Source organism: Triturus cristatus, chromosome 9, assembly GCF_964204655.1.
Source record: "Triturus cristatus chromosome 9, aTriCri1.1, whole genome shotgun sequence".
Lineage (NCBI taxonomy): Eukaryota > Metazoa > Chordata > Amphibia > Caudata > Salamandridae > Triturus > Triturus cristatus.
Genome location: NC_140592.1, coordinates 928,845,941 through 928,872,036, shown reverse-complemented (window position 1 = coordinate 928,872,036; position 26,096 = coordinate 928,845,941). Strand labels below are relative to the sequence as shown.

General features: G+C 45.3%; 1 protein-coding gene across 1 annotated transcript in view; it reads left to right on the top strand.

The window, feature by feature from the left end:
- The window catches only part of UNC79 (unc-79 subunit of NALCN channel complex), a 628,882-nt gene that overhangs the window by 135,015 nt on the left and 467,771 nt on the right, over nucleotides 1–26,096 (top strand). The window contains exons 12-13 of the mRNA XM_085626482.1: nucleotides 3,362–3,609; nucleotides 18,259–18,430. Coding sequence (XP_085482608.1) covers nucleotides 3,362–3,609; nucleotides 18,259–18,430 — 420 coding nt within the window. The remainder of the gene's footprint in view (nucleotides 1–3,361; nucleotides 3,610–18,258; nucleotides 18,431–26,096) is intronic.

Here is a 26,096-nt window from a genome sequence, read left to right as displayed (position 1 = left end):
TAACCCTTTTGCCTCCTCACTCGGCTCCTTTCTGGCTAACTCACCAAACCTTGGGTTTTTTCAAAGGAGTACAGCCTTCTGATGCTCAGAAATCAACCCAGCATTAAGAGTGCTGAAAAAGCAAATTTCTCACTGGAGCCAACCTCTATGCAAATGTATATCCAAGTCAGTTCCCGTAACACATATCAAACGTTCTAGCCAGAGGACCTAATACATCCAGCAACTTATCCTCACATTGCTTAAGGAAAGCGTTCCAAACCTTTGCGATGTTGCTTAATGAAGCATTCCAAACCTTTGCGAAGTTCTCATCCCAATTTCTGAAGGTACGTAATTTGTTCAGGGTCCAGATTAGGAGTTAGTCTCCTTCTCACCACTGACAGGACGAGAACATTCCGCTCTCATAAGACTGTGTTCCTCTTTCTCTAATGGCTTCCTAATGATTTTCTTAATATAATTTTTCACACGAGCTAGTGGCCACCAATCCGATCCACGATGATGCATAATCTCCTTGGGATCAAACAACTTTTGCCCAAGAGGGTCCACAAGAGATTTCTTATTTGCTTCTCTTCCTTTAGATTACTCATCCAGGAATCCTTGTTCTCCAAGTCCAAGATGTACTCATCTACATCCTCATTATACTCAGAATTATTCTGCCCATTTTTAATGTCGCTTCGGACACAAAATCTATGTGAGCCACTTGGGACTCTTCTCTCTTCATGTGAAACTTCCACATGTTTCCTTTTTCTAAAGCATTTTCTCCCTGGACCTCTAACAACTCTGTCCTCGCCTTCTGATATAGAAAAATATTCGTCCTCCTCAATGGGACTTCTTCTCTCTTTCAATGCCTTCCTCACTGACTCCTGTAGCAACTCTCTCAACTCTTGTTATTAACCCCTTCACACTGACTCCCTGACTAGACTGACCATCCACTTGCTCAGTCATGTTTAAACTAAACTTAGTAAACCAATATTAGCAAACTTAACTTAAAATCTATTTAAAGAAAAAACAAAATAACTGTTCTCTGAGCAAAAAGTACTATACTGGCCAATAAGATCTCTAATATTCACAAATCTAATCACTCTTTACCAAAAACTACTAAAATAATCTTCAAAAACTTAAATGGCACTCTGTTACATTTCCTTCAGAAACTGATCCAAATGTTTACCTTCCCTTTAAACAAGATAATATGAACTTTAAACTTCGTTCCTAAATAAATATCTAGGGTAAATGCTCTTTTCCAAAAATTGAAACTTCGACTTTATGATTTATTCCTTCTTGGTAAACCAGCTTTACATACACCGCTCACAAGAAAACTGAATTCCGAAAACCTGCATGCGAGCAATAAGACCAATTTCCTTTAGAAACAGCCTAAAACGTGGTGCGTGCCCTCAACAAAGATGGACCCGCTGTAAGACTACACAGAAGCCAATTCGGTGAAATTGCCCTTCCTTCAATGTACAGCTGCAAGCGTGAGATGTGCTCTTAAACCACCACTGTCCTCGAGACCTCCGAGCCCGATTAACTGCTTATAAAAGAGATTACTTTAAACTACCATTGTTACCACTTAAAAAAAAATAGTTATAAGATGGTATAAACATACAAGTTAGGCACTACTAGCCAAAGCAGTGCTAAACATAGTTTTAATAACGTCCTAAAACAAAATATCTATAGCAATAAATCAATATATTAGATTTTCATTCATGCATAGAAAAACAGAACAATAATGATACATATCCTAAAACTTAATTCACAAATTGTAAAACACAAATAAGAACACATACTTATCTGCCCAGAACAGTGCACTTAATTGGTTTCCGGTGCTCGGCACCGGCACCCAATTGTCAAGACCACACTTAGGGCAGTATGCCACAAGGTGGCGCTGCTCATGTAATTTAGAGATTAGCAGTATAACAGTGTTTTTAGGAAAACAATATACATTAAAAAATTACTAATACCTGCCTCCCCAGCCATTCCTTTAGCTTTGGGGACCTGGAATAATCTGAACTGTCGCATTCACATGCGAGAGAGATAGTCAGTAGTTGTTTTGGCAGCGGTGACAGGGGCGATGGGTGGTGCAAGCTGCAGTGGCCTCCTGGTCAGAGCCCTGGCACTTCATATTTTACAAATTAAGCACTGGCCCAGAAGCAGAACACAAAATAGGATGATGGCTGACAGGAGGCTTTTATTGAACTGTAGAGTTCTATTCCATTGTTTGGTTGTTAGTGTTCTACTTAAGAATATTTAAAGGTGCTGCTTGGACGTGAATAAAGGTTTTATGCATAATGCTAGCCTCTTGTCTTGCCATAAAATACTTTAGAAACAGCTAAAACCTGAAAGGTTATTTTAAGTACTCTTGGTGACACACTGTGGCCACTTCTGGAACTGCACCAGATTTTTCACATTTTTCACCCTCAAATACAGCATTCCTTTTCCCCAGATATTATTTTCCTTGTGGGATAATGGTCGTTTTGCTATGGATTAAGAAAATCAATATTAAAGCTACTTAAAGAGTCTATCCAGTTCTTACTTATTTATATATACATATATATATATTCTTTTTTACAAATTTTGTTTATATTCCATTTAGAATATGCCTACTCCTTTTATCAACATGTATTTGAAAGCATGCTTGCTCACTTTACCTCACACTCTGTCTCATAGTTATTCATCTGTTTACTCGTTCACCCATTCCAGCTTTGTGAAACATAATGCAATGCGTCATTTGAGAAAATGTAAATTATTTGGCAGTGACCGGAAGGAATAGGTTCTCTGTCTCCAAAGGCAAATTGAAAACTGCTATCAGTGGGAGAAGGGTTGTGAGCTATGTAAGTCTATGGGGAAATTATTATTCACGTGGGAAAAGAAGGGAGGTAAATTCCAAAGAGAACATTGACATCCATCATAAGTGGCAATGTGAGGTGGAGGGGTGGGCAATACAAATCTGTAGGTGCGTGTGGATATTGTTGGCAATGATCTGTGGGAGGATGAGGGAGACAATCAATGTAAGTGTGTGAGAAACTGAGATGCATGGTAGGTGAGAGGAGGGGCAACAAAGAAAGTCTCTGGAGCATTTGACATAGGTGGTCAACTGAAGTGAGAAGGAAATGTAAACGTGGGGCAAACACACACATCCGGTTAAATAATGAGCTGGAAGAAAGAATAACATTTTAGAAACTGAAAAAGCAGGTTAAGTGGGCACACCTTATGACAAAGGCTAAGATATGCTTTACATGTTTTAAGACAATGTGGTGTGTTTAATAATGTAAACACCCAAACCTGTCTAGCATTCAAGGATATAATACGTGAGTGTAGAGTTCAGAGAGAATATTTTTAATTACAAATGCTGTATGCTTGCCTACAGAACTGCAGCTCGCATGTGAGGAGAGCCGTGGTAACATGCTTCTCAGCCGAATGCTGTGATCGCCATGGAAACCGGCCGGTACGGTACTGTAAAAGATGCCACTCCTACCACCACAGCAACGAGGTGGGAGCAGGAGCAGCAGCAACAGCAGCGGCAGAGACTCACCTTTACCAGACATCCCCTCCCCCAATAAACACACGGGAGTGTGGAGCAGAGGAACTTGTGTGCGCAGTGGAAGCTGTCATCAGGTAATGTGATCAACAGCAGTGAAAAGGATAAGAATAGAAACTTTACTTCTTCATTCATTCCAAGTGGGATGATCAATACAGTGCTACAGTCAACTAAAAAGCCAAAGTGTGTCTGTCATATTGTCTATCATTGTTGTGCTAGTCGGCAGATCCCCTTCCTCCCCTTCAGCGTGACTACCCTCGGGTCTAAGTTCCGTCAGGGGCGGCTCCTCCGCTAAGGTGGAGGAGCGTCACTCCACTGAGTACAAAAAGAAAAAGAAAATTAACATAACGCAACGTTAAAAATGTAACTATTATTATCATTTTCTTCTTGGAACCAGCCAGGTTGGGGTGAGGCTCGGCTTCCCTGGGAAAGGAAGGAGGGAGGAGTGGTTCTTGCTGCAATTAAGTGCGCATGACGGTTTGCCCGGCCATCTCGGGCCGGCCAAACCGTCATGCGCACTTTGCATCTTCTCCACCCAGGCTGCATTACAACCTGGGTGGAGAACATTACCAGCCTCCCAGTCCCCATCTGAGTGCCGAACCACGACACTCAGACCAATCACAACACTGCCTTAGCAGCACTGTGATTGGTCAGGGGATTCTGGAAGGCTGGGTGCTTCCTGTTCCTGCATCGAAGGAGGAGAGGCGGCGACTGGTGATCGGCGACGATAATGTATGTTTATTTTCCCTTACTCACCACCCCCGCCACAGTTCCCAACTAGCCGCCACTGAGTTCTGTGGCCTATCATTCATAGTAGTGAAAGTAGTGCAGATACACTACTTTCTTCACACTCATGTCACCTCCAATCACCTCCTTCATTGAACAAAGATTTACTGATTTCAAACTTGTTTTTCTTGTTCCTTCTTCCCTTTCCTACTCTCCCACCCCCCCAACTCCTATTCTATAATTCATTCACATTAGTTCATTGTAAGGGTTTCACTCATCTCTTTCTAGTTATATGTGAGGGACTCTGTTACCAGCAGGATGAATAACTTTTAAAAACTCTTTCTTAGATGAGTGTGCTTTTCTGCTAAGTGCCCCCTAGACAAAGAAACCCTGGTTCCTAGGTTCCCAGAAACTTTTTTACTCAGTTTACCTCTGAGTTATTTTCTTCAGTTTGCAGACCACTAGACCTCAGTTTCACATGTTTGTTGTAACTAAATTGGGGAATTTGTGCTGCTGTGGAGGACACACTCTCTGACCATGAAGTGGTTTTCATTAAGGTGGCTGTTCAACCTTTGTGTGTTCCCTGTGTCGTGCCTGAGTGAGAGAGCTATGATGATACTGTGGAATGTGGAGAGTGAAAAGGCCCTGTGGTGCTGGCAGCTTGTGGCAGACAATGTGAATGCAAATGTAAGAGTTGAGGAAGGTGAAAACCCACCTCAAAAATAATCACAACCCTTATCAGGGTGAACCAGTAAAGCCACTAAACAACCCATGCTTAACCTTCTGGTAGCTTTGGCACATAGCAGTCAGGGTTTAACTTAGAGGTAATTTTTAAAGTTTTTATGCAATAATCAAACAGTAATAAAGTCAAAACACAACACAAGAAAAAAATTCGAAACCAATTTAGAAAAATAGAGTAAAATTTAATAAATGAAATAACACAAAAAAGTAAAGAAATCCAATAGGCACTACAGGAAAATGAATTTTTTAAAGTTTGAAATAAAAATAGTGACAAAAAGCACAAAGTGCCCATTCGGTTATGTGGTCACACTAGACTGAGTCAAAGTCAAAAGTTAAGGCCGACCTCGATGGATTGCAAGTCAGATACAGTAAGCAGGTTGGTCCTGGTGGAACGTTTGCCTTCAGACAAAAAGTGGTCATTGACGAGTCCTCGACGGGACAAGCTGCATGCTGGATCCGAAGCAGGACCTGACTATGGCAGTTTACTGGAGAGCAGGTCCCCAATGAGGCTGTGGGTAAAGATGGGAAAGCTGTGAGCGGGCAAAGTCTGTGCCCAGGAAGGTCTTCACGTTGATACGATGGTGCTCTGCATGGGTCCCAATGAAGCCCTCCATTTTAGAACTTAGAACTTTTTGGGAAAGTCCTTAAGTGTTGGCAAACCAGCAAGCTGAGGCTGACCGGCTATTTAACGTCAATAGCTGAAGCTTTGATGGCAATACCGGTATCTATTAATTCTGTAGGCAGAGAGTTGGCAAAACGATTCCAAGTCCCATGTTTTGCAGGGTAGACAGGAGGAGTAGACCTTAACTCCAGCTAAGGGTCCAGGAGCTGGGGGCTTTCAACTAGTGGTTGAGACCTACTTCAACAGAGGCCAGAAGCAAGGTCTAGGGAAGGTTCAGTTGGAACTGGTTAGCTAGGCAGTGGCAGTGGTGGGGAGAGAGTCCCCTGGAAGCTAGTTATGTGCCTGTAGTTCAAATAGGTCAGCCAACTGACCCTTGGAGCCACTTCTGGTGTGAGGAGACCTGGGTTCAAGGCAGGCAGGTCCAGTCTTCCTTCAGGTTCTTCACACAGCAGAGCAGTCCTCCTTCTGACTCTCCCCAGATCCAGGAGTGTTCTGCCACCAGGGTACTGGGGACGCCACATTTATGCTGATTGCGAGCCTGCGGGTGGAGTAAACTCCTAGCCACTCCCTAACCAATGGGGTAGAAGTTCAGTGGGGTGACCCTACCCACTTTTGCAACACCTTGTGTGTGTTTTATTGTAAACTATCCCACAGTGCACTCTCTACCCAATTTTAACATGGCAAAACCATTCTTCCAATGATCAGAGCTCCCTGGGCCCACCCTGAGGTGCGGCTATGTTAATGGGCAAACACTCCCTTGTGGTCACTCCAAAACCGTTATGAAGCAGCTACCCCCTTGCACTGGCTAATGAGACAAATAGAAGGCAGGCATAGGAATGAGCTACATCTACCAGTGACAGGGTAGGCATTCTTCGTAGCTCAGGAAAGGACTTGGCAGATCCCCCAGCCCATCCTGCTCAAGGAAGAAATACACCTCCCAACACCTAAACCCTTTGTCCACTGTCTGGAAGCAATCCACATTTCACCACATGGGAGCAATCAGCAGTCACTGGACACTGGAAGAAAGGCCCCTTTTTGCTTAGGCAGGAAAATGACACGTTTCCTAAAGTGTAATTTCTAAAATGTGACTATAAACTATAAACTCTGACTCGATAATTAAGTTGGATTTTACATTACGGTTAAAATTAGCCCTTGAATCATTCTTCTAGCTGCTCCCAAACTGCAATAAAACACTATGTTGTTCAAGGGTAACTCATTATTTTTGTATGGGAGAGCTATCCTTTCCACTGTAAAAAATGACTTTGGAGGATTTTCACTGCCAGGACATGTAAAACATTAACTATACGTGTGCTACCTTTTATATACAATGCAACCTGCCCTATAGGTATTTAGGGCCCACCTTAGGGGTGACTTATAAGTAGAAAAAAGGACGGTTTAGGCCTGGTAAGGTTGCTTTGGCCAGATCAAAATAGCAGTTTAAAACTGCTCACCCAGGCTTCAGTGGCAGGCCTGGAGACCTGTTTTACAGTGCTACTTTAGTGGGTGGCACAATGAGTGCTGCAGAACACTAGGGACGTTTAATTTACTGGCCCTCTGTATATGCAGTACCATATACTAGGGACTTTTAAGTAAATTAAATGGGACAATTAGGTACATGCCAGTTTCCCCAGGTTTAAAAGGGAGAACAAAAGCGTTTTACCTTAAGTAGGAGTGGGCAGATCCCATGGCCAACAAAAACGGGTTCAGAAAAAGGAAGGCACACATATGGGGGAATACCACAGAAAAAAATTGTATTTTCAAACATGTGTCTCCCCCAGCAGAAGGCAGTGAGAACTATCAATCCTCATGGGAGTTCTCATAACTAAGGCAGAAAAAACCTGTAAAGAGCATGAGCATTGAGGTGGTCAGTCCCAGGGTCGATGTTCCACCGTAAGGTCCATTCCCTGTAGAGAGATGGACCTCCTCAACAGTTTTGGATTATCACCCTGCATCTGATGGGTTTGTGGGATATCTGAACATGGAAGTGTGTCTCAAAAAGGTATGGTCTCAACTTCTTCAGTGTCTCGACCACTGCAAATGCTTTCCTCTCAATTGCAGTCAACCCCTGTTCCATGGGAAGTAGCTTCCTGCTGATGAATGCTACAGGTTGGCCGAAGCCCTCATCTGTTAGCTGTGACAAGACAGCCCCAGTGCCATGCTCTATAGCATCCGTCTGTGCTAGCAATTCCTCTGAGAAGTTAGATGTATTGAACACTGGTGCTGGCCTCCTTTAGGGTATTAAAAGCCTTCTGACACACCTCTATGCAGACTAACTTTATGGGCTGTGTCTTGGAAGTCAGCTCAGTTAAGCGAGCAACAATAGTGCCAAACCCCAACCAAATCTCCTGTAGTACCCAGTGAAGCCCAAGAATGTTCCCAACTCAGTTTGGGTCTTGGGAGGCTCCCAATCTTGCATTTACTGGCCTTGATAGTCAGCCCTGCCTGATGCAGGACCTGAAGCACTTCCTGGAGGTGGGCTTGAAGCCATCCCAGGTGGAGCTTAAAACATTGTAATCCAAATAGGCTGCACTGAGGTTTTCTAGCCCAGCTAGGACCTGAGTGACTAACCTTCGGAAGGTGGCAGGTGCATTCTTTAGTCCAAATGGCATCTCTTTGAATTGAAAGTGGAACTCTGGGCTGGAGAATGCTCAGTCAGTGCAATATGCCAATACCCTGACAAAGGTACTAAGGAACTTGCCAGCCCCTAACTGATCAATGAACTCATTAGCAATGGGGATAGGGTGAGCATCAGTCTTGGTGACTGGATTGAGGCCCGTGCAATACACATAGAACCGAAGTGCAATGCCCGGTGGGGCAGCCGAGGTTACCTGTACCACTGGGCTGAATCAGGGACTATAGAAGGCCTCAACCACTTCCGATTCCAACTTCTTGGATACTTTGTCCATGATGCTGCCCCTCACTTTATCAGACAGCCTAAAGTTATTATTCTTGACATACATGCTGTCCTCCACATCTATATCATGAGTACACTAATCAGTGAGCCCTGGGGTAAGTGAGAATAAAGAGGTGAACTGCCCCAATAAGTGGCAGCAGTCCCTCTGTTGCTCTGCGGTCAAGGTAGGGGAGAGGACGGCTCCTTCAACTGACCTATCTTGCTCCTTGGAAGACAGGAGGTCTGGGAGGCATTCACTCTCTTCCCTCTCACTATCAACTGTCACCAGGAGCATAGTGTCTTCAAACCTCTGTAAATGGGGCTTTAGGCAGTTCAAATATAGGACCCTTAAGGGATTTCTATATGTCTTGAGGTCCACAGGTAGGTGGCCTCCCCTTTCCTCCCCTTCATCTCATAGGGCACAGGGCACTGGCCATTCTAGATCTTGGTTCCACCAGCACCATCACTCACAATATCTGTCCAGGCTTCTATTCCACCTGAGTGGCTTTCTAGTCCTACCAGTGTTTCAGGATTTCCTGGCTGGCCTTTAGGCTCTCACTGGCCTCCTTCCAGAAGCCCTTCATCTGAGACCAGAGGGCTTAACATATAGCCCTCTATATCTTGAGAGGAATTTCCTGGGGGCTTACTCCCAATCTTCCTTCACAAAACTGAGAGGTCCATGCACAGGGTGGTGAAATAGAGGTTTGAAGAGCCTGCACACTACTCCTTCTGAGGCATTTGCTTGTATGCAAATAGAAAGAATAACAATATGTTGTCCCAGTTATTGTTCAAGGGCTTTGATAGGTCCATAAACATGCCTTTCAGGATTTTGTTGAATCTTTCAACAAGCCCATTGGTCTGGTGGTGGTATGGTGTTGAGAACTTGTTCATTACCCCACACCCCTCCCACGTGGGCTTAATGTAAGCAGTATTAACACTAGGAGTGATGGGGGCATTTGTAGGTCGAGCATACATGCCCCAAAGCATAGAAGTAAAATAAGAGGTATACAGTTCTTATGGAGAGTGGGTTGGGAGGCCAGTAGGTGAAGGGCATGTCTAGATGGCTCCAGGTAAGGGAAGAAAGGTGGGAATGGGATAGCTCCTATAAGGAGCAAGGAGCCTCACACACCCTGAGAGGTGTCATGCTTCATCATAGGGCAGCTCCTCGTCGGGCCGACACTACAATGCCCAACGGGCCCCGCAGGGAGGCTCTTTCCCAGAGGTCTTGTGTGTTGTTTGCCGACAGGCTCTAGAAGATGGGTTGCGGGAGCAAATGTGTGATGAGTAGAGTGGGCGTGAGAGTGAGAGTGTGTCTATAAATAGCTATAAGTGTCCAGAAAGAATTTATTCGCTGGATACTGATGCTAAGGTTAAAACTGACTGCAGGAGTCCTGGCTGGCGAGTAGAATTAAACGTGCTGCAGCTCAAGGTGATAAGTGAAAGGTGGAAGTGGTCAAATGGTCGACATGTTTCATGCCTGAGTTCTCCAGGAGGATAAGTGGCATTTCATCAGGACCGAGGAGGGGGGCGGGGGAATCCTCATCTACTCTAAAAATGGAACAGTCAAAAAAGTGTACTAGGAGATGCCGTCCCTGAAGTCAGGATTTGTGTCGTTATCCAAGGTGCAAGTGGGAAGTGAGTGTAAAAAACCATCTACCTTCTGGAAATTATCTAAAAGGGGATGTAAAATTACCCCAACCTGGATGTCCAAGACGCTCGCACACTGGCGAGGATGAACTGAATTACAGGTGTTCCTGCGAGTGGGACCTACCCACGTCTGGACATCGAGGGAGATGGTGTGGAGAACTTGTGCCTTACCCCTCCCATGTGGGCCTAATATAAGCAGACCTGAAGTTGTTGCCCCTGTCGAACACAACCTCCTTGGGGAAACGCATATGGGTAGTGTTAGACCTGGCATCATTGGCATGAGTCTCTCCTCCATTTTTTTCTGTTGGCCTCCTCTGTTTACGATGTTTTTGCTGGATATTGCTTTGGGCACTGTGCCACTGCTGATCAGTGCCACAGTGCAAGTGCTCCCTATGTTAAATTGTTACATTGATTGGTGTACTCATGATTGGCTTGATTGACTTACTGTTCAGACCCTAGTCTAGTGCACTGCGTGTGCCAAGGGCATGTAAGTTAACTGCTGCTGGTGGGCTTGCAGCACTGGTTGTGCCACCCACAGAAGCAGCTTGTAAAATGTGTCCCAGGCCTGCCATCGCAGAGCCTGTGTGCAGTCCCTGACTGCCATGTCGACTTGGCAAGGTAACCTACTTGCCAGTCTCTAAAACCTTCACTTTGCCACATTTCAGACACCTCTATGGTAGGCCCTAGGGCTGGGTGCATTGTTGGTAAAAGGTAGGTCATGCCCTGATGTGTGTGGCATGACCTAATAGTGAATTACAGCCATTTTCGTTTTTCACTATTGAAGGGCTACCTGCCTCCCATAGGCCAGAATGGGCAGACTGATTATTAACTCCATTATAATCTATCTGACTCAGGGAGCATGGTAGCAGGTCGAGTTTAGTATCCCTGAACTCAGAATTTAATAACACATCCTTTAAGATGGATGGTTTTTAAATTCTGTGTTTGAAAATAGCCCTTTTAGAAAGTGGCTATTTTCTTGTCCAACTATCCACCGGTCTCTGCTGGTTTGGTGTGTGTGTCAGGGGCTGGGTGGCTCCAGAGGTCTGAATGAGTCAGTGTGGGGTGAATGAGGCATTTACACTTAGAGTGAGGGAAGAGTAGTCCCTGATAGCCTCCCCTGCCTGACACAATGCTGGCTCCACCTCCTGCCGGGCGACTGATAGCCCTGCTTCTACCAGTGACAATACTGGCTCCGCCTCCTGCTGGGCGGCTGATGACCCTGCCCTGCTCAGTGAATAGGCCAGGTGCCTCTGCCTGGCAACACCCAGAACAAACCTGGGATGGGGGGAATTTCCCTGCTTGGACAAAGGGAACAAAGCAGAAAAGGGGTATAAAAGAAGGACCCCTGAACCAAGAACTCAGATCACTTCTGATAAGGAAACCTCTACCAAGGACAAGAAGCCTGCTGATCCAAGGACTTGCCTCCCCCTTCTGCCAGTGTGCTGTTTGCTGGGGGGAACCTGAAGCTGCTTCTTTATTTTTGCCAAGGGACAAGGAGAGAGGAACTGTGTGTGTACTCTCAAGCTTGCTAAGAAAATCTCCAAGGGCTGGAAGAGTGCCAGCCTCCTGTTGAAGTCACAGGGCCAAAGGACTTCACCCTCTACTGAATTGCTGGTTGCTGGAAAGTGGTATTTCCAGTGCACAGGGGAAATCTGCAGTCTCGACGTCGCCGCCGCCGAATCCAGCTCGACATCGTGAGTAACGGCACCAGTGTTCCGAGCCTTCGACGCCGGCCGCCGGGCCCGATCGACGCCAGTAGCGACGCCTGTGAGTAGTGAGTTCGGCTCCAGCTCCAAGTGACCCCGTCTTGACGCCGGTATCGACGCCAGTGAGTAGTGAGTTCGGCTCCAGCTCCAAGCGACCCCGTCTCGACGCCGCTGCTGATCGCATCGACGCAACGCCCTTCTCGACACCGTGTGCGCTGCTCCGGCCCGACACCTCTCGACGCCGCTGCGGATAGACCCGAATCCGAGGCACGATCGACGCCGACATCTCGACGCCGTGGATCATCGTTTTCTTCATTTCCAAAGATACTGTGTTTGTGGGGTGTGTTGCAACTCCAGGCTCGACGTAACGCTCCTCGCGGTCGACGCCGTACCTTGGAAATATCGTAAACTCAACGTCGTGTGACTCCTGTGGGGGTCACACTGTTGCCAAGAACTGTGTTTCAGAAGAATACTTACTTTTGTTGCTAAAGAACTATTTCATAAGAAGAAACCTTACCTGAACTATTATTTTTCCTTCCAAAGAGTATTTATTAAGATTGTGGTATATTTTTATCGTTATTTGGTCTTGTGCTAAGCCTTATATAAAGATACTTATTTTTATAATAACTCCTGTGTTGTGTCCATTTGTAGTGTATTCACTTTATTACTGTATGTGGTCATAAATGCTTAACACACTGTCTCTGAGATAGGCCTGACTGCTCTGCCAAGCTACCAAGGAGGTGAGCAGGGGTTATCTGAGTGTGTAATCCCCTTGCCCTGACTAGAGTTAGTGGGTCCCTATTTGTCCGAAGTGTATACCTCTGCCAACTAGAGACCGCCGGTTCTAACAGGTAGGTATTCCCATCAGTGCCCTGCCCACCACAGGTGCAGTCACTGACCCCAGGGGTATTGCCTAAAGGTACCGTGTGGCATGGCCCACTAACTCCAGGATTAAATTGATGCCCAAGACAGTCTAGAGGTCCAAAAACCCAACATTGTTAATGCCCACTCTTTTAAACAGGAAAGAGAAGCGGGGGACTTTTTGCTTTAACTCTGATTTCCCACTGGCATGGCAGGTTACACAGGATCTGCTGAATCCTAATAAAAGTGTGTGACCAGTAAGTCAAAGGTTTTGGCCTGTCCCAGATGTCCTTCCAGGTGGATGTCAAGGGTCAACTCCAGTAGGAAAGTCCAGTAGCACTAGGGGGCCATTAGCACATGGGTTGATCCAGTTTCAGGGACCTAAGGCTCACTATACAGGAGACCATTCTCCCAATAAATGAGGTGATCACCAGAGGTGTCACCAGGTGCCTGGGCCTTGGCTTGCTGCCATAAGAACTCTAGACTGGTGCACTCCCTCCGGGCCTTCCAGACTTGGCCTATGATGCTCTCCTTTCACTTAGCCACCCGGCTAACTCAGGTGCAGCTCAGGTCTGTTTCCCAAGGCAGCAATGTCTTCCCCATTAGGTTCTGGGACATCATACTGAGGATCAGCTTCCTCACAGACGGAGGGAATTTCTGGGGTGGATTTCTAACACCCCCTGTCCTTTCACTTCTTGGAAGGCACCTGTTCACATTTTCAGGCTCCAGGTCCTTCTGATGGACTATTAACAAAAGGAAAAGTAAAGAGAGAGTCCTAGGGAGAGAGTTTTAAGACTAGCAAAGGATTACATCCCAAATTCTACAATATAATAAATACAACAAAAATCCTTGGGTCTAAATAGTTTGAGCAGGAAGTGACAAACACAAAAACAACTAGGTTCTGGCAAACTCAGAACTAACTTTACTAAGGGAAGAACCCCTTCAGGACGAAATCCCTCACCCACCTAGGTGGCATGCTTCATCATTTGGGCTTCTCCTTCCAGAGGAAGACCTAGACCCTCTGGGGGCTACAACCCCCTCTCTGAGAGGGAGGAGCTCTAACTGGATTAGTAAATCCACCAAATGAGAGTAGCAGTGTGAGTGAGGGCGCAGCGCAAAGGAAAAGTGAGCGTGAAGTGAAGATAAAACTAGCTAGGGAGAACTAATTAAATACTTTATTTGGTGAGCTCTCGCTGCTAGGATTAAAAACAGTGCACCTGCGGTATGGATTTAAACCGCAAGTGTGATGTGATGGTATGTGGTCAACATGTTTCATCCGTCAAGCCCCTATTTCGGGCAAGGCTTTCTTCAGGACCTCAGAGAACAGTAGGTCAGAAAAATTCTTGCCTCCCAATGGTACCAGCTATGTGTATATATAAACAAGAAGACGTTAGTACTTCATGCTTACCCCTAACAACTGGGTATGTTGCTTCACCTCAACCTGGCGACAGCTCAGGGAAGGGGGCACCGCACTGAGGAAAAAAAATTAAATAGATTTTTTTGTATTTTTAGTGTGCCAGTGTCTATGCACAATGTAAACACAAAGTATATGCAGATCTAGAATGCCATGTGCCTAGAGGGCAGGCTACACTGTCCTAGGGTGGAAAGATATGATCAAAGGGTGGCCCAAAGGGCTGGTAATAGAAACAGAAGAACAACTCAAATTGAGTTTCACAATATCAAAAAACCAAATGCCACACAGCTAGTAACTGCAGAATACAAGCTGTACCCATGGCCAATGCGGTGTGTGTATCCAATTGTTAGTCTTATAATCCGGATCAATGCCGAGTGGAACAACCAGTATGTCTGGGGCCAAGTAACTGCAATCAAGCAGCATGAGGGGACATTTGCTTTACGTAAACAAGTGGGGCCGATGGTAGGCCTCCACTCACAATATGTACACCAGCGAAATATGTGCCTGGAGTATTACTGTCAATATCTCTATGTTCCAGCAGAGTCTCTATCACTATTAGTGTTTCATCCTGGGGGATACAAGTGTAGAGAGACTCCACATCAAAAGACAGGAGGTAGTCTCTGGTCACATTAAAAGAGATATCTTAAACAAGACGGAGAATATCTTTGGTATCGACGGAGAGGTAAGTTGACTCTTATTAGCAATCACTTGAGACGCCTTCAACGTCTTCAGTTATTTTTGACGTGAAAGGATCCTTGTAATTTGTCCTTAATGGTTTTGGCACATCAGCACTATGCTACTTGAGACGCCTTTCCATCTAGTGGCGTTCTCGGTTGTTTATCACGGAATAGGACTCCAGTTACTGCGGTGTTTCCTCTTACAATGTATACCGGCAGTATATTGTTTATCTGGGGGCTCAACATGGGCACATATTTCGCTGGTGTACATTTTGCTCTTTATGCGCTTTCCAAATGCAGGCATTTGGTGACATAAACCCTTTAACTTGCTCTATGTAATTCTGTGTCATGCAACATCCTTTCCTCTTTCCTTCACTTTTGCATTGTTTTCTCTTTTTTCTTTTCCATCACTGTTTCTTCTCATTAAAACAATTTTTTTATAAAATTTGACACAGCACATTTTCATTATTAGGTGTCTCTTACACGATACTGGTGACATATTTTTGAAAAATGGTCACGTACTCCACATGGGAATGGTTGGCTACTGATCTGCAATGTACATGATATTACTTCAATAATTAATGTAACTGTAATTTTATGTTTTACAGTGATACCCCTGAAGAAGGGACAATTCAGTCCTGAAATGCACTGGGCTTATGTCATCGGTTATGTTGAATATGTCTTAATGTAACTAAAAAGATTGTCAATTGCATTTGTTTTGTCACAACAAAAAGAAGAATATTTGTATGTATTTTGTTTTTGTTATATGCATTTCTGTGGTACCAAATTCCATGGTTCACAAATTGAATACAACAAAATGAACACGCTGTTTGTGAGAATATTTATTGAATGTTAATATTACAAAATGTGAGAGGTTGTATATCTCCTATAGTTTTGCGCGCCTGAGTCCAGCAGGCAGGTTGGCTGCTGGCCCTCGTTATTGTGTTTCATATGGTGTGATTAGGTACAGACCGTCAGGTTCAGCACACTGATCAATTTATTTGTTAGAATTTTGATTTTAATCAGAAAGAGGTGTGCATAGCCCACACTTTCATATTATCTCATGGACCAGCAGCATTTTCTTACTTACCCACTAGAGCCAGCTTCTTTTCCTCTAAGACTCTCTTAGTTTCTGCCTTTGTCTCCTCCAGAGGCCTCTCTGCACCTGCTTCTGTATTCTTCTCCTCCATGGCCAGCTTTTTCTCCACCATGGCCAGGTTTTTCTCCTCCATGGTCAGAGTGGCCAGTTGCATCCTCAGCTCTCCCTCAGCTTGCCTGTAATCCAACTCTTTGGGAGGGTCAAGTTTTGGGAGGACACACTGCTACCAGCTCTAGACCTGGCAGGGACTCAAGTTTCTTGGAGCCTTTTGTTAGCTTAAGCCCCCTCTTCTATCAGTGTTGCTGAGATCCCCCTTTATTCTCGCAAAACCAAGATAGGTGTGAAGTTTAAGTAAAGAAAAACATGGCCAATTAGAAAATGATTTTGATGTTACTTTATAAAAAGGAATTTTTAGTACTGAATCCCACCTCTGCCACCAATGTAAGAAGCTGGAGTATTAGTTGAGGGTAGTGAAAACCCACCTTATTTACTGATTACAATCCATGTCAGACTAAACCACAGAAGTCACTAAATAAACCTGTGATTTAACCTTCTGTTTCTACAAAGCATTCAGGCATAACTTAGTAACAATTTGTAAAGTATTCATGCAGTACTCATACTGTAATAAATTAAAAACACAACTCAAGAAGAAAATAGAGTACATTTGAATAAGTATAATGACAATAAAAAACGTTTAAAAAACAACAATACATAGGACTGGAGACATTAATTTTCAAAGTTTGAATTAAAAATATCGCCAAAAAGCTCCAACTGTGGTTATTTGGTTGCACTACACCGGGTGAAGTCAAAAGTTAAGGCTAACAAACAACGGAATGCTTTTGAAAACAGGGATCAAGTTCATCCCAGTGAAAACTTTACTTTCAGACTTAGAAACTTTGATGGAAAAAAGTGGTTATTGGTGAAGGTGGGAAAGCTGTGAGTGGGTGAAGTCCAAAGTCTAGGCACAAGAAGGCCTCGATGTTGATGTGACTTAGAAACATTTTTGGAAGTCAGATCTCCTTCAGAGGGGCAAACCATCAAGCTAAGGCTGACTAACTATTCAATGGCTTTGTCTGCAATTCCAGTCTCCGTTGGTTCTCCAGACAGAAAGTTGGCAAAAAGTTCTAACCAGTCAATGGTCCAGGACTTGGGGCGGCACCACTTGGGATTCACTCCAACAGAGGCCAGCAGCAGAGTCCAGGGTAGGTCCAATTGGAACTGGTTTGGCTCTAGCAGGAAAATGACAACTTCCTAAAATGTGAAATTTCCAAAATAGTAATATAAAATGCGACTTGATCATGAAGTTCGATTATAAATTACTATGAAAATGAATCATTGAATCATTCTTCTTGCTGCTTCCAAGCTTACGGCAATCACTATAAGTTGTTATAGTCTAACCCAGTATTTTTCTATGGAAGAGCCAGACCTACTACAGTGATAAATGACTTTGGAGGTTTCTTCACTTCAAGGACATGCAAAACATTAAATATACATGTCCTACTTTTTATATACTAAGCACCCAGCCCTGTGGGCATTTAGGGCCTATCTTAGGGGTCACTTATAAGTATTAAAAAGGATGGTTTAGACCAGGAAAAAGTCGGTTTTGCCAGATCAAAATGGCAGTTTAAAACTGCATTTGGAGGCTGCATTGGCAAGCCTGAGGACCTGTTTTACAATGCTAATTTAGTGGGTGGCGCAATGTGCTCTGCAGCACACTAGTAGCATTTAATTTACCGGCTTTGGGTACATGTAGTCCCATATGCTAGGGATTTGTTAGTAAATTAAATATGCCAATTAGCTATATGCCAAAATTAAACATGTTTAAACTGAAACAATCACCACTGGTTAGTAGAAGTAAACTGAGCAAAGTCCTATGGCCAACAAAAACTGGTTCAGCAAAAGAAGGCAAAAATCTGGGGGAATGCCACACAAAAAATGGTCATTTCCATCAGTAATGAAGCCAGCCCTTGGTAGAGTGTGTGGATAGTGCATAATGTTCTTACATGTAACCTGCAACTTAGAGAATAAAGTACCATCCTTACTACAAGATGTCAAGTTCTTCATCATTAAAGTATGTGAGTGGATTGAGCGCATGCTGCTGAGATCTTCATGCAACGTAGCAAGCTAAAACTTTGAATTCTTGTGGGGGTAACTCAGTCTTTCATCTTTCTGAAAAGGGAGAGCCATCTTGTCAACATTTTTAATAGCTGTTGTGTACAGTGCATTATTTCTGCCGGCATGTGCCGATAAGTGGATTAAAAAAGCTATTATTTAAGTGAATTAATCGGATCCTTGTCTCCTCTTTTCTCATTCCGTCTCGTGTGTGTCCTCCCATGGCAGTTTGCTGAAAGAAGCAGAGTTTCACGCCGAGCAGAGAGAGTACGAGCTGAACCGCAGAAGACAGATGGGCCTGTCCTCCTCCCGCCACTCGTTGGACAACACAGACTTTGACAACAAGGATGATGACAAGCACGACCAGCGGCTTCTCAGCCAGTTTGGGATCTGGTTCTTGGTGAGACATTGTCTGCGCCGTGCTGCTTTCCTTACCAAAACAATCTGTTTCCATAGGGGAGAAGGTGAACGTGGAAAATTTTGAGATTGTCAGCTGAACAGAGCCTCAGAAAGGCTGGCAAGAATGGGAAGAGCCAGTCACGTCAGGAAAGGAAGCTGACTGACTCTGTCCAGCATGTGTTTCAGAAGAACTGCCCTAATGGGGAATCTTACCAGTTCCATTTTAGCTATTGTGCATCCTCTTATGCAAAGCAAACTTCACCATACACTCATGCATGTGAATATACCAAAATGCCAGGTGCAGTGGGAGTAAGATAAGGCATCATTTGATTCCCTGATTACATCACAGTGTTAAGACCTTCTCCCACTCCTAATCCCACAACTACCTCCTGTTTGCTACTGAGGGGTCAGGGGAAGCACAATGAAAAGAAACTATAGTAAGTAAAGAAGGTTAAGTTCAGGAGTAGTAAGGGCTGTGCCAATGTTACCAATGGGCAAGCTACTACCTCTAGGAATCCCCAAATTGATGCCCATGCACACAGTGCCTCTCCACCTTGTCCCACTTGATAAGGGTTCGCGTGGGGTGATGGATGAGAAGGCAGCATAGTTTAGGCTATCACACAAAAGTCATGATTAGAAACAGTAATCGTAATGGCCTGGGGAAGGTAATCACTCTATTTGAGTTGTGTGGTTTCCTTATCAACTGGTTTATTTGCCTCTCATCTACATCCAGTCATTATGGGCACTGTCTCCAGCCCTGAACTTTTCACCTACAAAACATTTATTTCAGCTGTGGAAGTCCAAATGGTTCAATGGGAGCAAACAAGACTACAGTGCTCCAAATGTGTGCATCAGGCTATCACACAGAAGTCCAGGACTGGAAACGGTGTATCTAATGACCTGGAGGGAGGTCACCACCCTTTCTAAGTTACCAAAGGGTAAAAAAAGAGGTTTCCTTGTGACAGTCACAAGATTGAGCACGTACCAGACGTCCCCTAACATAAAATAGTTTCATTTCACCTTTAAAGTCTGCATTTCCTTAAAAAACGGCGAGTGTCATCATTTCGTAAACGTATTGAATCCCTCTTCAGTGGAATGGTTTATTCTCCTGCATGTTGTCCATATTTTCGTGGATCCATCTTGAAGAAAGTATGTTTTTTCGTCAAGGTACTCAAATTACAAGAAGATGAAACCTAACATCATCTGGTCACCACTGCTTTTGCCCTGGCAAAACTCACTAGTTAGAGTACTTTAAAAGCGATATGGAGTCCAGGGTAACTATTTACCTGCCTCTCCAGATTGCCCTATAAGCCAATCCGACCCTGGCTTCCCCCAAACGCCCAATAGTGCCATATGCCTGCAAATATACCAGGTGAAAAACAATTTGTAGCTACTTTAAATAATGGAAGTGCAAATTATGATGATTCTATGAACTTGAAATGAAATGTGATAAGGAGGCACCGCAAACTCGATTATTAATAGCAAACATGAATGTCTGTGTATTGGCTAGTTAAAAAGCATTGTAAATAATAGTTATTATTACTTAATTCAGTGGTACATGTTTTATAAACCTCAGAAGGATGGAAAGCTGTGTTGGCCGCAGCAAGATTTAAATTGTTCATCTAGTTGTCTAAAGATTTCATCAAGGCCAGATGTCCATAGCTGTGGGTTTTCTACTACCGAATAGCACATTTTTGCGATTCGCTATTTGGTAATCGCAAACAGCTATGTACAAATGTGTGTTTCACACATTTAGCGATTCGCAGTAGGTCGCAAACAGACCTACCGCCTTAATATTCCTGAGGTGGGTCCCGGTTTGCGACCCATTGGGAATTGCAAAAATCCCATGGATGGTGGCCTGCTGGGGTCAGCAGACCACCATGTCTGTGATTGCTTTTAAATAAATGAATGTTTTTTTTCTGAAATACAGTCCGTTTTCCTAAAAGGTTTCAAAACGAAAATTGATAATTTTTATATTTCATTTTTCAAGACTAGGTAGTGGTCAGTGGGACCACTACCTGCTCTTAAAAAACACTTTTACATGCATTCCCAAAGCAGAATGGGTCCCTTGGGGGCCCCTTTCCATTTGCGAATGGGTTACCACCTACTTTAAGTAGGCGGTAAAATGCATTTCGGTCTCAAAACATTCACACATACCACTGTGAGTCTCTATTAAGAAGGGACGCCCTAAACACTGACCCTTCCTAATAAGGAATAGCAAACCTAATTTTCGATTCTGTATTCGGTTACCGAATAACAATTTGGGCATTTGTACATAAAAAAATGCTTTTTTACAGTCGCAAACGAGTGACCTCAAAAAAGCTACGTACATCTGATTTTAGGATCCTTACTCTCTGTCATTCTGTAATGGATTCAATTGTTGGCCTTTTTTAATCATTAATTCTTCTGATGGTGACAGAATGAGCACGATTAAGTTATTTGTAAGTAACATCTTCATTTCATTTTCATTATTAGAATCTTATAATATTTAGATTAGAGTTGGGTGTATACATGATCTTTATTAGCAAAATTATTCTTGTGTCTATCCTGACAACAGGATCCAGCATGTTTTAAGGAATTTGTTGATGTCTCTTACTCAGATCTACACAATTTATTCACTTTCATAAGGAACCTGGTTTGCCTTTCCTTTTCAGAGGACTTAAGCAAGTATATTGCTTTCATATCTGTGCTCGGGTCTGTCCTGATTTCTGAAATGAGGCAGAGTGATATTTCAAACAGAGTCCACTGCGGTTCAGTTCCACTGATTTCTGCCATCCACAACCATTCAGGACAGTTAATGAAATGAAAGATACCTTTATATAGCGCATGACTACCCTGAGGCATCCCAGCGCTGACAGCAGAAAGATCAGTAGCAACCAGACTAAGGGAATAGCCGGGTCTTTAACAGTTTACGGAAGATCAGATGGTTGGGTTCTTTCCGTAAGTCTAAAGGAAGAGAGTTCCATAGCTTTGAAGCGTTGTAGGAGAACATACGACCTCTACTTCTAGTTTTCCATATGGCTGGGTCCAAACTGGAATGGCATGGTGAACAGAAAAACAATGGCTTTGGGCCCAGATCTCTGTACTGGGGTGAATGTATGACATTGTTCTGCATTCTGTCCATCAATAGTTCTTTTTGCATTTGTCACCCCGAGTGGGACGGGCATGCTCAGACGTGAGTCCCGTGCTCTCCATGCCACTGGAATCAAGCTATCCTGGCTGAAGAGGGGTGAAACCCTGAAACCGGTCCTAGGATGCTTGTTTCCAGTCCAGGGAGGACCTGGCCTGTCAGTTCGGGCTGGACTGTTCCCATTGGGCACAGGGTCAAGACTGATTTGAATATGGCTGGGTCCAAACTGGAATGGCATGGTGAGCAAAAAACGATGGATTTAGGCCCAGATCTCTGTACTGGGGTGAATGTATGACATTGTTCTGCATTCTGCCCATCAATAGTTCTTTTTGCATTTGTCACCCTGAGTGGGACTGGTATGCTCAGACGTGAGTCCCGTGCTCTCCATGCCACTGGAATCAAGCTATCCTGGCTGAAGAGGGGTGAAACCCCGAAACCAGTCCTAAGATTCTAGTTTGCAGTCCAGGGAGGACCTGGCCTGGCAGTTTGGGCTGGACTATTCCCATGAAGCACAGGGTCAAGATTGATTTGCATATGGCGGGGTCCAAACTGGAACGGTATGGTGAGCAAAAAAACTATGGATTTAGGCCCATATCTCTGTACTGGGGTGAATGTATGATATTGTTCTGCATTCTGTCCATCAATAGTTCTTTTTGCATTTGTCACCCCGCGTTGGACGAGTATGCTCAGACGTGAGTCCCATGCTCTCCATGCCACTGGAATCAAGCTATCCTGGCTGAAGAGGGGTGAAACCCCGAAACCGGTCCTAGGATGCTTGTTTCCAGTCCAGGGAGGACCTGGCCTGGCAGTTCGGGCTGGACTGTTCCCATTGGGCACAGGGTCAAGACTGATTTACATATAGCTGGGTCCAAACTGGAATGGCATGGTGAGCAAAAAAACTATGGATTTAGGCCCTGATCTCTGTACTGGGTGGAATGTATGACATTGTACTGCATTCTGTCCATCAATAGCTCTTTTTGCATTTGTCACCCCGAGTGGGACGGGTATGCTCAGACGTGAGTCCCGTGCTCTCCATGCCACTGGAATCGAGCTATCTTGGCTGAAGAGGGGTTACACCCCGAAACCAGTCCTAGGATGCTAGTTTCCAGTCCAGGGAGGACCTGGCCTGGCAGTTCGGGCTGGACTGTTCCCATTGGGCAAAGGGTCAAGACTGATTTGCATATGGCTGGGTCCAAACTGGAATGGCATGGTGAGCAAAAAAACGATGGATTTAGGCCCAGATCTCTGTACTGGGGTAAATGTATGACATTGTTCTGCATTCTGTCCATCAATAGTTCTTTTTGCATGGGTCAGTTTAGCATGGCATACAGTAGAGTTAGGAGTCCATTAAAATGGTACAAGAAAGTGATCAGACCATGGTGCTGGGATCGGCCTCCACCCCTACTAATTTCTCCATGTTGGAGAAGATAGGGTCTAGTAGATGCCCTTTTGTGTGGGTAGGGTTGACAACTTTGTGGAGAAGCTGAAAGGCAGTTAGATCCTTAGTGATCTCTACTGCGGCCATCTGTGAAAGGTCATCGAAGTGTAGATTAAAATCTCCCAATAGAGTGAAATTAGCCGAGATATTGGCTGAATTGGCTGCTAGGTCTGGTAAGGAGTGACCAAATTGTCCCAATGGCCCTGGAGGTCGGTATATTAAAATACCAGACCGAGTCAGCGAGGATGTAAACCCTATGGAAGTGGTGAGATTCTCGCAATCCGGTATTGGGCTTCCGGAAGTGCGTCAGATTAGGTGATTGTATATTATGGCGATCCCGCCACCTTTCCCTGAAGTGCGATACAACCTCTGAATGGTGTAATCCAGGGGAAGAGCCTGGATGAGATCCAGCTCTTACCCAGGATTTAGCCATGTTTAGCTCAAAAACAGAACCTCTGGCCTTTCTTCCTCCAGAAGAATGGAGATTTCCACCACATGCTTAGGAAGTGACCTGCAGTTTAGCAGGGACATTTTATATGAGTTAAGTGTGCCTGAATTCAGAAGTGGAGCTGTTGTCACTTTAAAGGGGCAGTGTGAATGGTGAACTTGGCCCTTTTTGGCGGGTTCACCCCTGATCTTTTTGTCTTAAGCTCTGACATGGTGGTGGTAGATTTAGGCCTCTGGGCATTTTAGCACTGTGGCCCAGTGTAAAGTGTGTGCGCTCTCTGTGTACGTGTGGTGAGACTGGCCTGCCCTCCCCTAGGAATGCATGGGGGATAAGTGTGTCCATGGTAATTCCTGGCATGAGAGGAGTGCAGGGTCGAGTTTAGTATGTATGAACCCGTGAGGATAAATGCTGCGCAATGGTGTGCGTAGATTTATGGTGACTGGTGGAGAAATGCCACTTTTAGAAGTTGGCATTTCTGTGTGCTATGTGTCTGCCTGCCTGATGTGAATTGCATGTCTGGCTTGTGAGTGACAGGAGCGGAGAGGTGTGGATGGCTCCAGGAGGGGCAGGGTGAGCCAGCACAGAGCTGAATGGGACACCTGGAGTAAGAGTAGTGGGAGGGGTAATCGCCTGACTGAATAGGATGGTGCTTCCCTAGTGAATGCTGACTCTGCCCCCCTGTGGTGTGTCTGATGGCGAGCCCCCACCTGACAAAGGGGAAGAGGAGCTTGGCAAACAAAGTGCTCCAAATCCCCTCTAAACCAGTTCTGACTGGTATCCCCAAGCCCTGTGCTGTGACTCAAAGAAGGAAGGGTGTATAAAAGAAGGGGCTGTGGCCCCATGTCGTCGTTCAGTTCTTGTGCTGTTCCTGACTTGCTGAGGGGCTTGCTGGGGCCTAGGAGGAACCCCCATGGGGACTTACCTCCCTGCTGAAGGACCGTGTGTGCTGGCCTTCCTGGGCCCAGCTATGCCCCTGGACTTTAATCCTAGTGCCTGGTGAGCGCTTTATTTCTATTTCTGCAGAGCGCTTTATTTATCCTGAGAAGGAGCGCTTCTGTTTTCCACTTGCAGCACTGGGCTGCGATCGTCTTCGAGGGAATCCCGACGTAGGGATTCCCTCGCATTTCTGGCTTCCAGTGGGTGCCCACCCCGCATTTGCCGATCTCTTAACAGCGGGTACCCACCCCGCTTTATGTATAATTTACTAGCGGGTGCCCACCCTGCATTGCTGCAGCTGCGAAGGAAACGTTGCCATGCTGCTGCCAGCGCGACCCGGAAGTCAGCGGGCCGTGCCTGGTTGTGGGCAGGGCCGTGTGACGAAAGAAGCCGTCCGGAGCCTCGCGGGCTCCCATAGCGAAGTACCGGTTCCCAGGAGGGGGCCCAGGTGAAGTGAGTCCTGATCGTGTCGTGGGGCTCCCAGGAGTGGAGAGATCCCAGAGCATAGAAACCTGACTGGAGCCTCGAGGGCTCCCAGTGCCAAACTTCCTCAGTGGGGAGGAGACAGAAGCCTCCCCAGAGAGACCGGAGAAGTCAGGAGTCCTCGAAGCAGCCCGGTGAGTGAGGGCTGAGTCCTACAGTGGTTGGGGGGTGGTGCTGGGGCACATTGTCGGTGCCCGCCCCCTGTGCCCGTGCCAGTGCGTATTTGGTCTCTTCAGCTGCCCCGTCTGATAGTGGACAACTACAACGTGTAGTGCCTTCATTTCCTTGCAGTGGCGCCGCCGTTGCGGGCAACTGCATCGTGGGGGCATTTTTGTTGTAAGGGCCCCAGAGTAGGGCCCCCCCTCAGGCACAGTGGTACCAGTCCTTCCTTTTGCGACCCAGCTGCCTCACCTGATAGCGGGCAGCTGCAATGTTTTACCCCATTATTTTAGGAGTCCCGGATGGGGGCTCCCACGGCACGTGTAGTGCCAGTGCTTGTTTTCTTGTTGGCTGATTCTCAGCTGCCCTGCGAGAGCGCAGGCAGCTGCAACGTGTTCGCATATTTGTCCAGAGGGCACAGTGAGTGCCCAGGCCCACGTTCTGCATCACAGCTGCACGGCAATTAGCGTCAGCTGCAATGTTTAGGCCAAAGTTCTTTGGGGGCATTTTAGAGAAGAGTTAGGAGCGAGATGCACTCCTCTGCCCCAGTGCAATGACGCGCTTTTGGATATTGCTGCATTGGCAGCGAGCCATGACATTTGGGACACAGGGCATTTGAGCCCCTTTGAGAAGGCCAGTTGGCCAGGGGGACTGTTTGGTTTAATGGGCACTAGGACCTAATATGGTTTATGTGATATTAGGAAATGTGATGCTCTACAATGATTCATGCCTCTAAATGCGTTTGGGGATGAGATTATGTGCGTAATGTGTTTATGCTAGTGAGATTATTTCCTACTGTGAGTATACCCCTAATGTGAGTGATGTTTAGGAGGTTAGGGTCTAATGCGTTTAGACTTATGAGATGATTGCAGAATGTGTTTATGCTGGTGAGGTTGGCGCCAAATGTAATTCGCACCTAATGTGATACTGTGCATAATGTGGTTTATGTTACAGGCTGATGCTGAGTACAGTGATAATGTGAGTACTGGTTGTACGTTTATGACATGTCTTACTTTTACTAAGTTCACTTTGTGATGGTTCTGACAGTGGTCCTGTGGGCCCTGTCAGGTGTA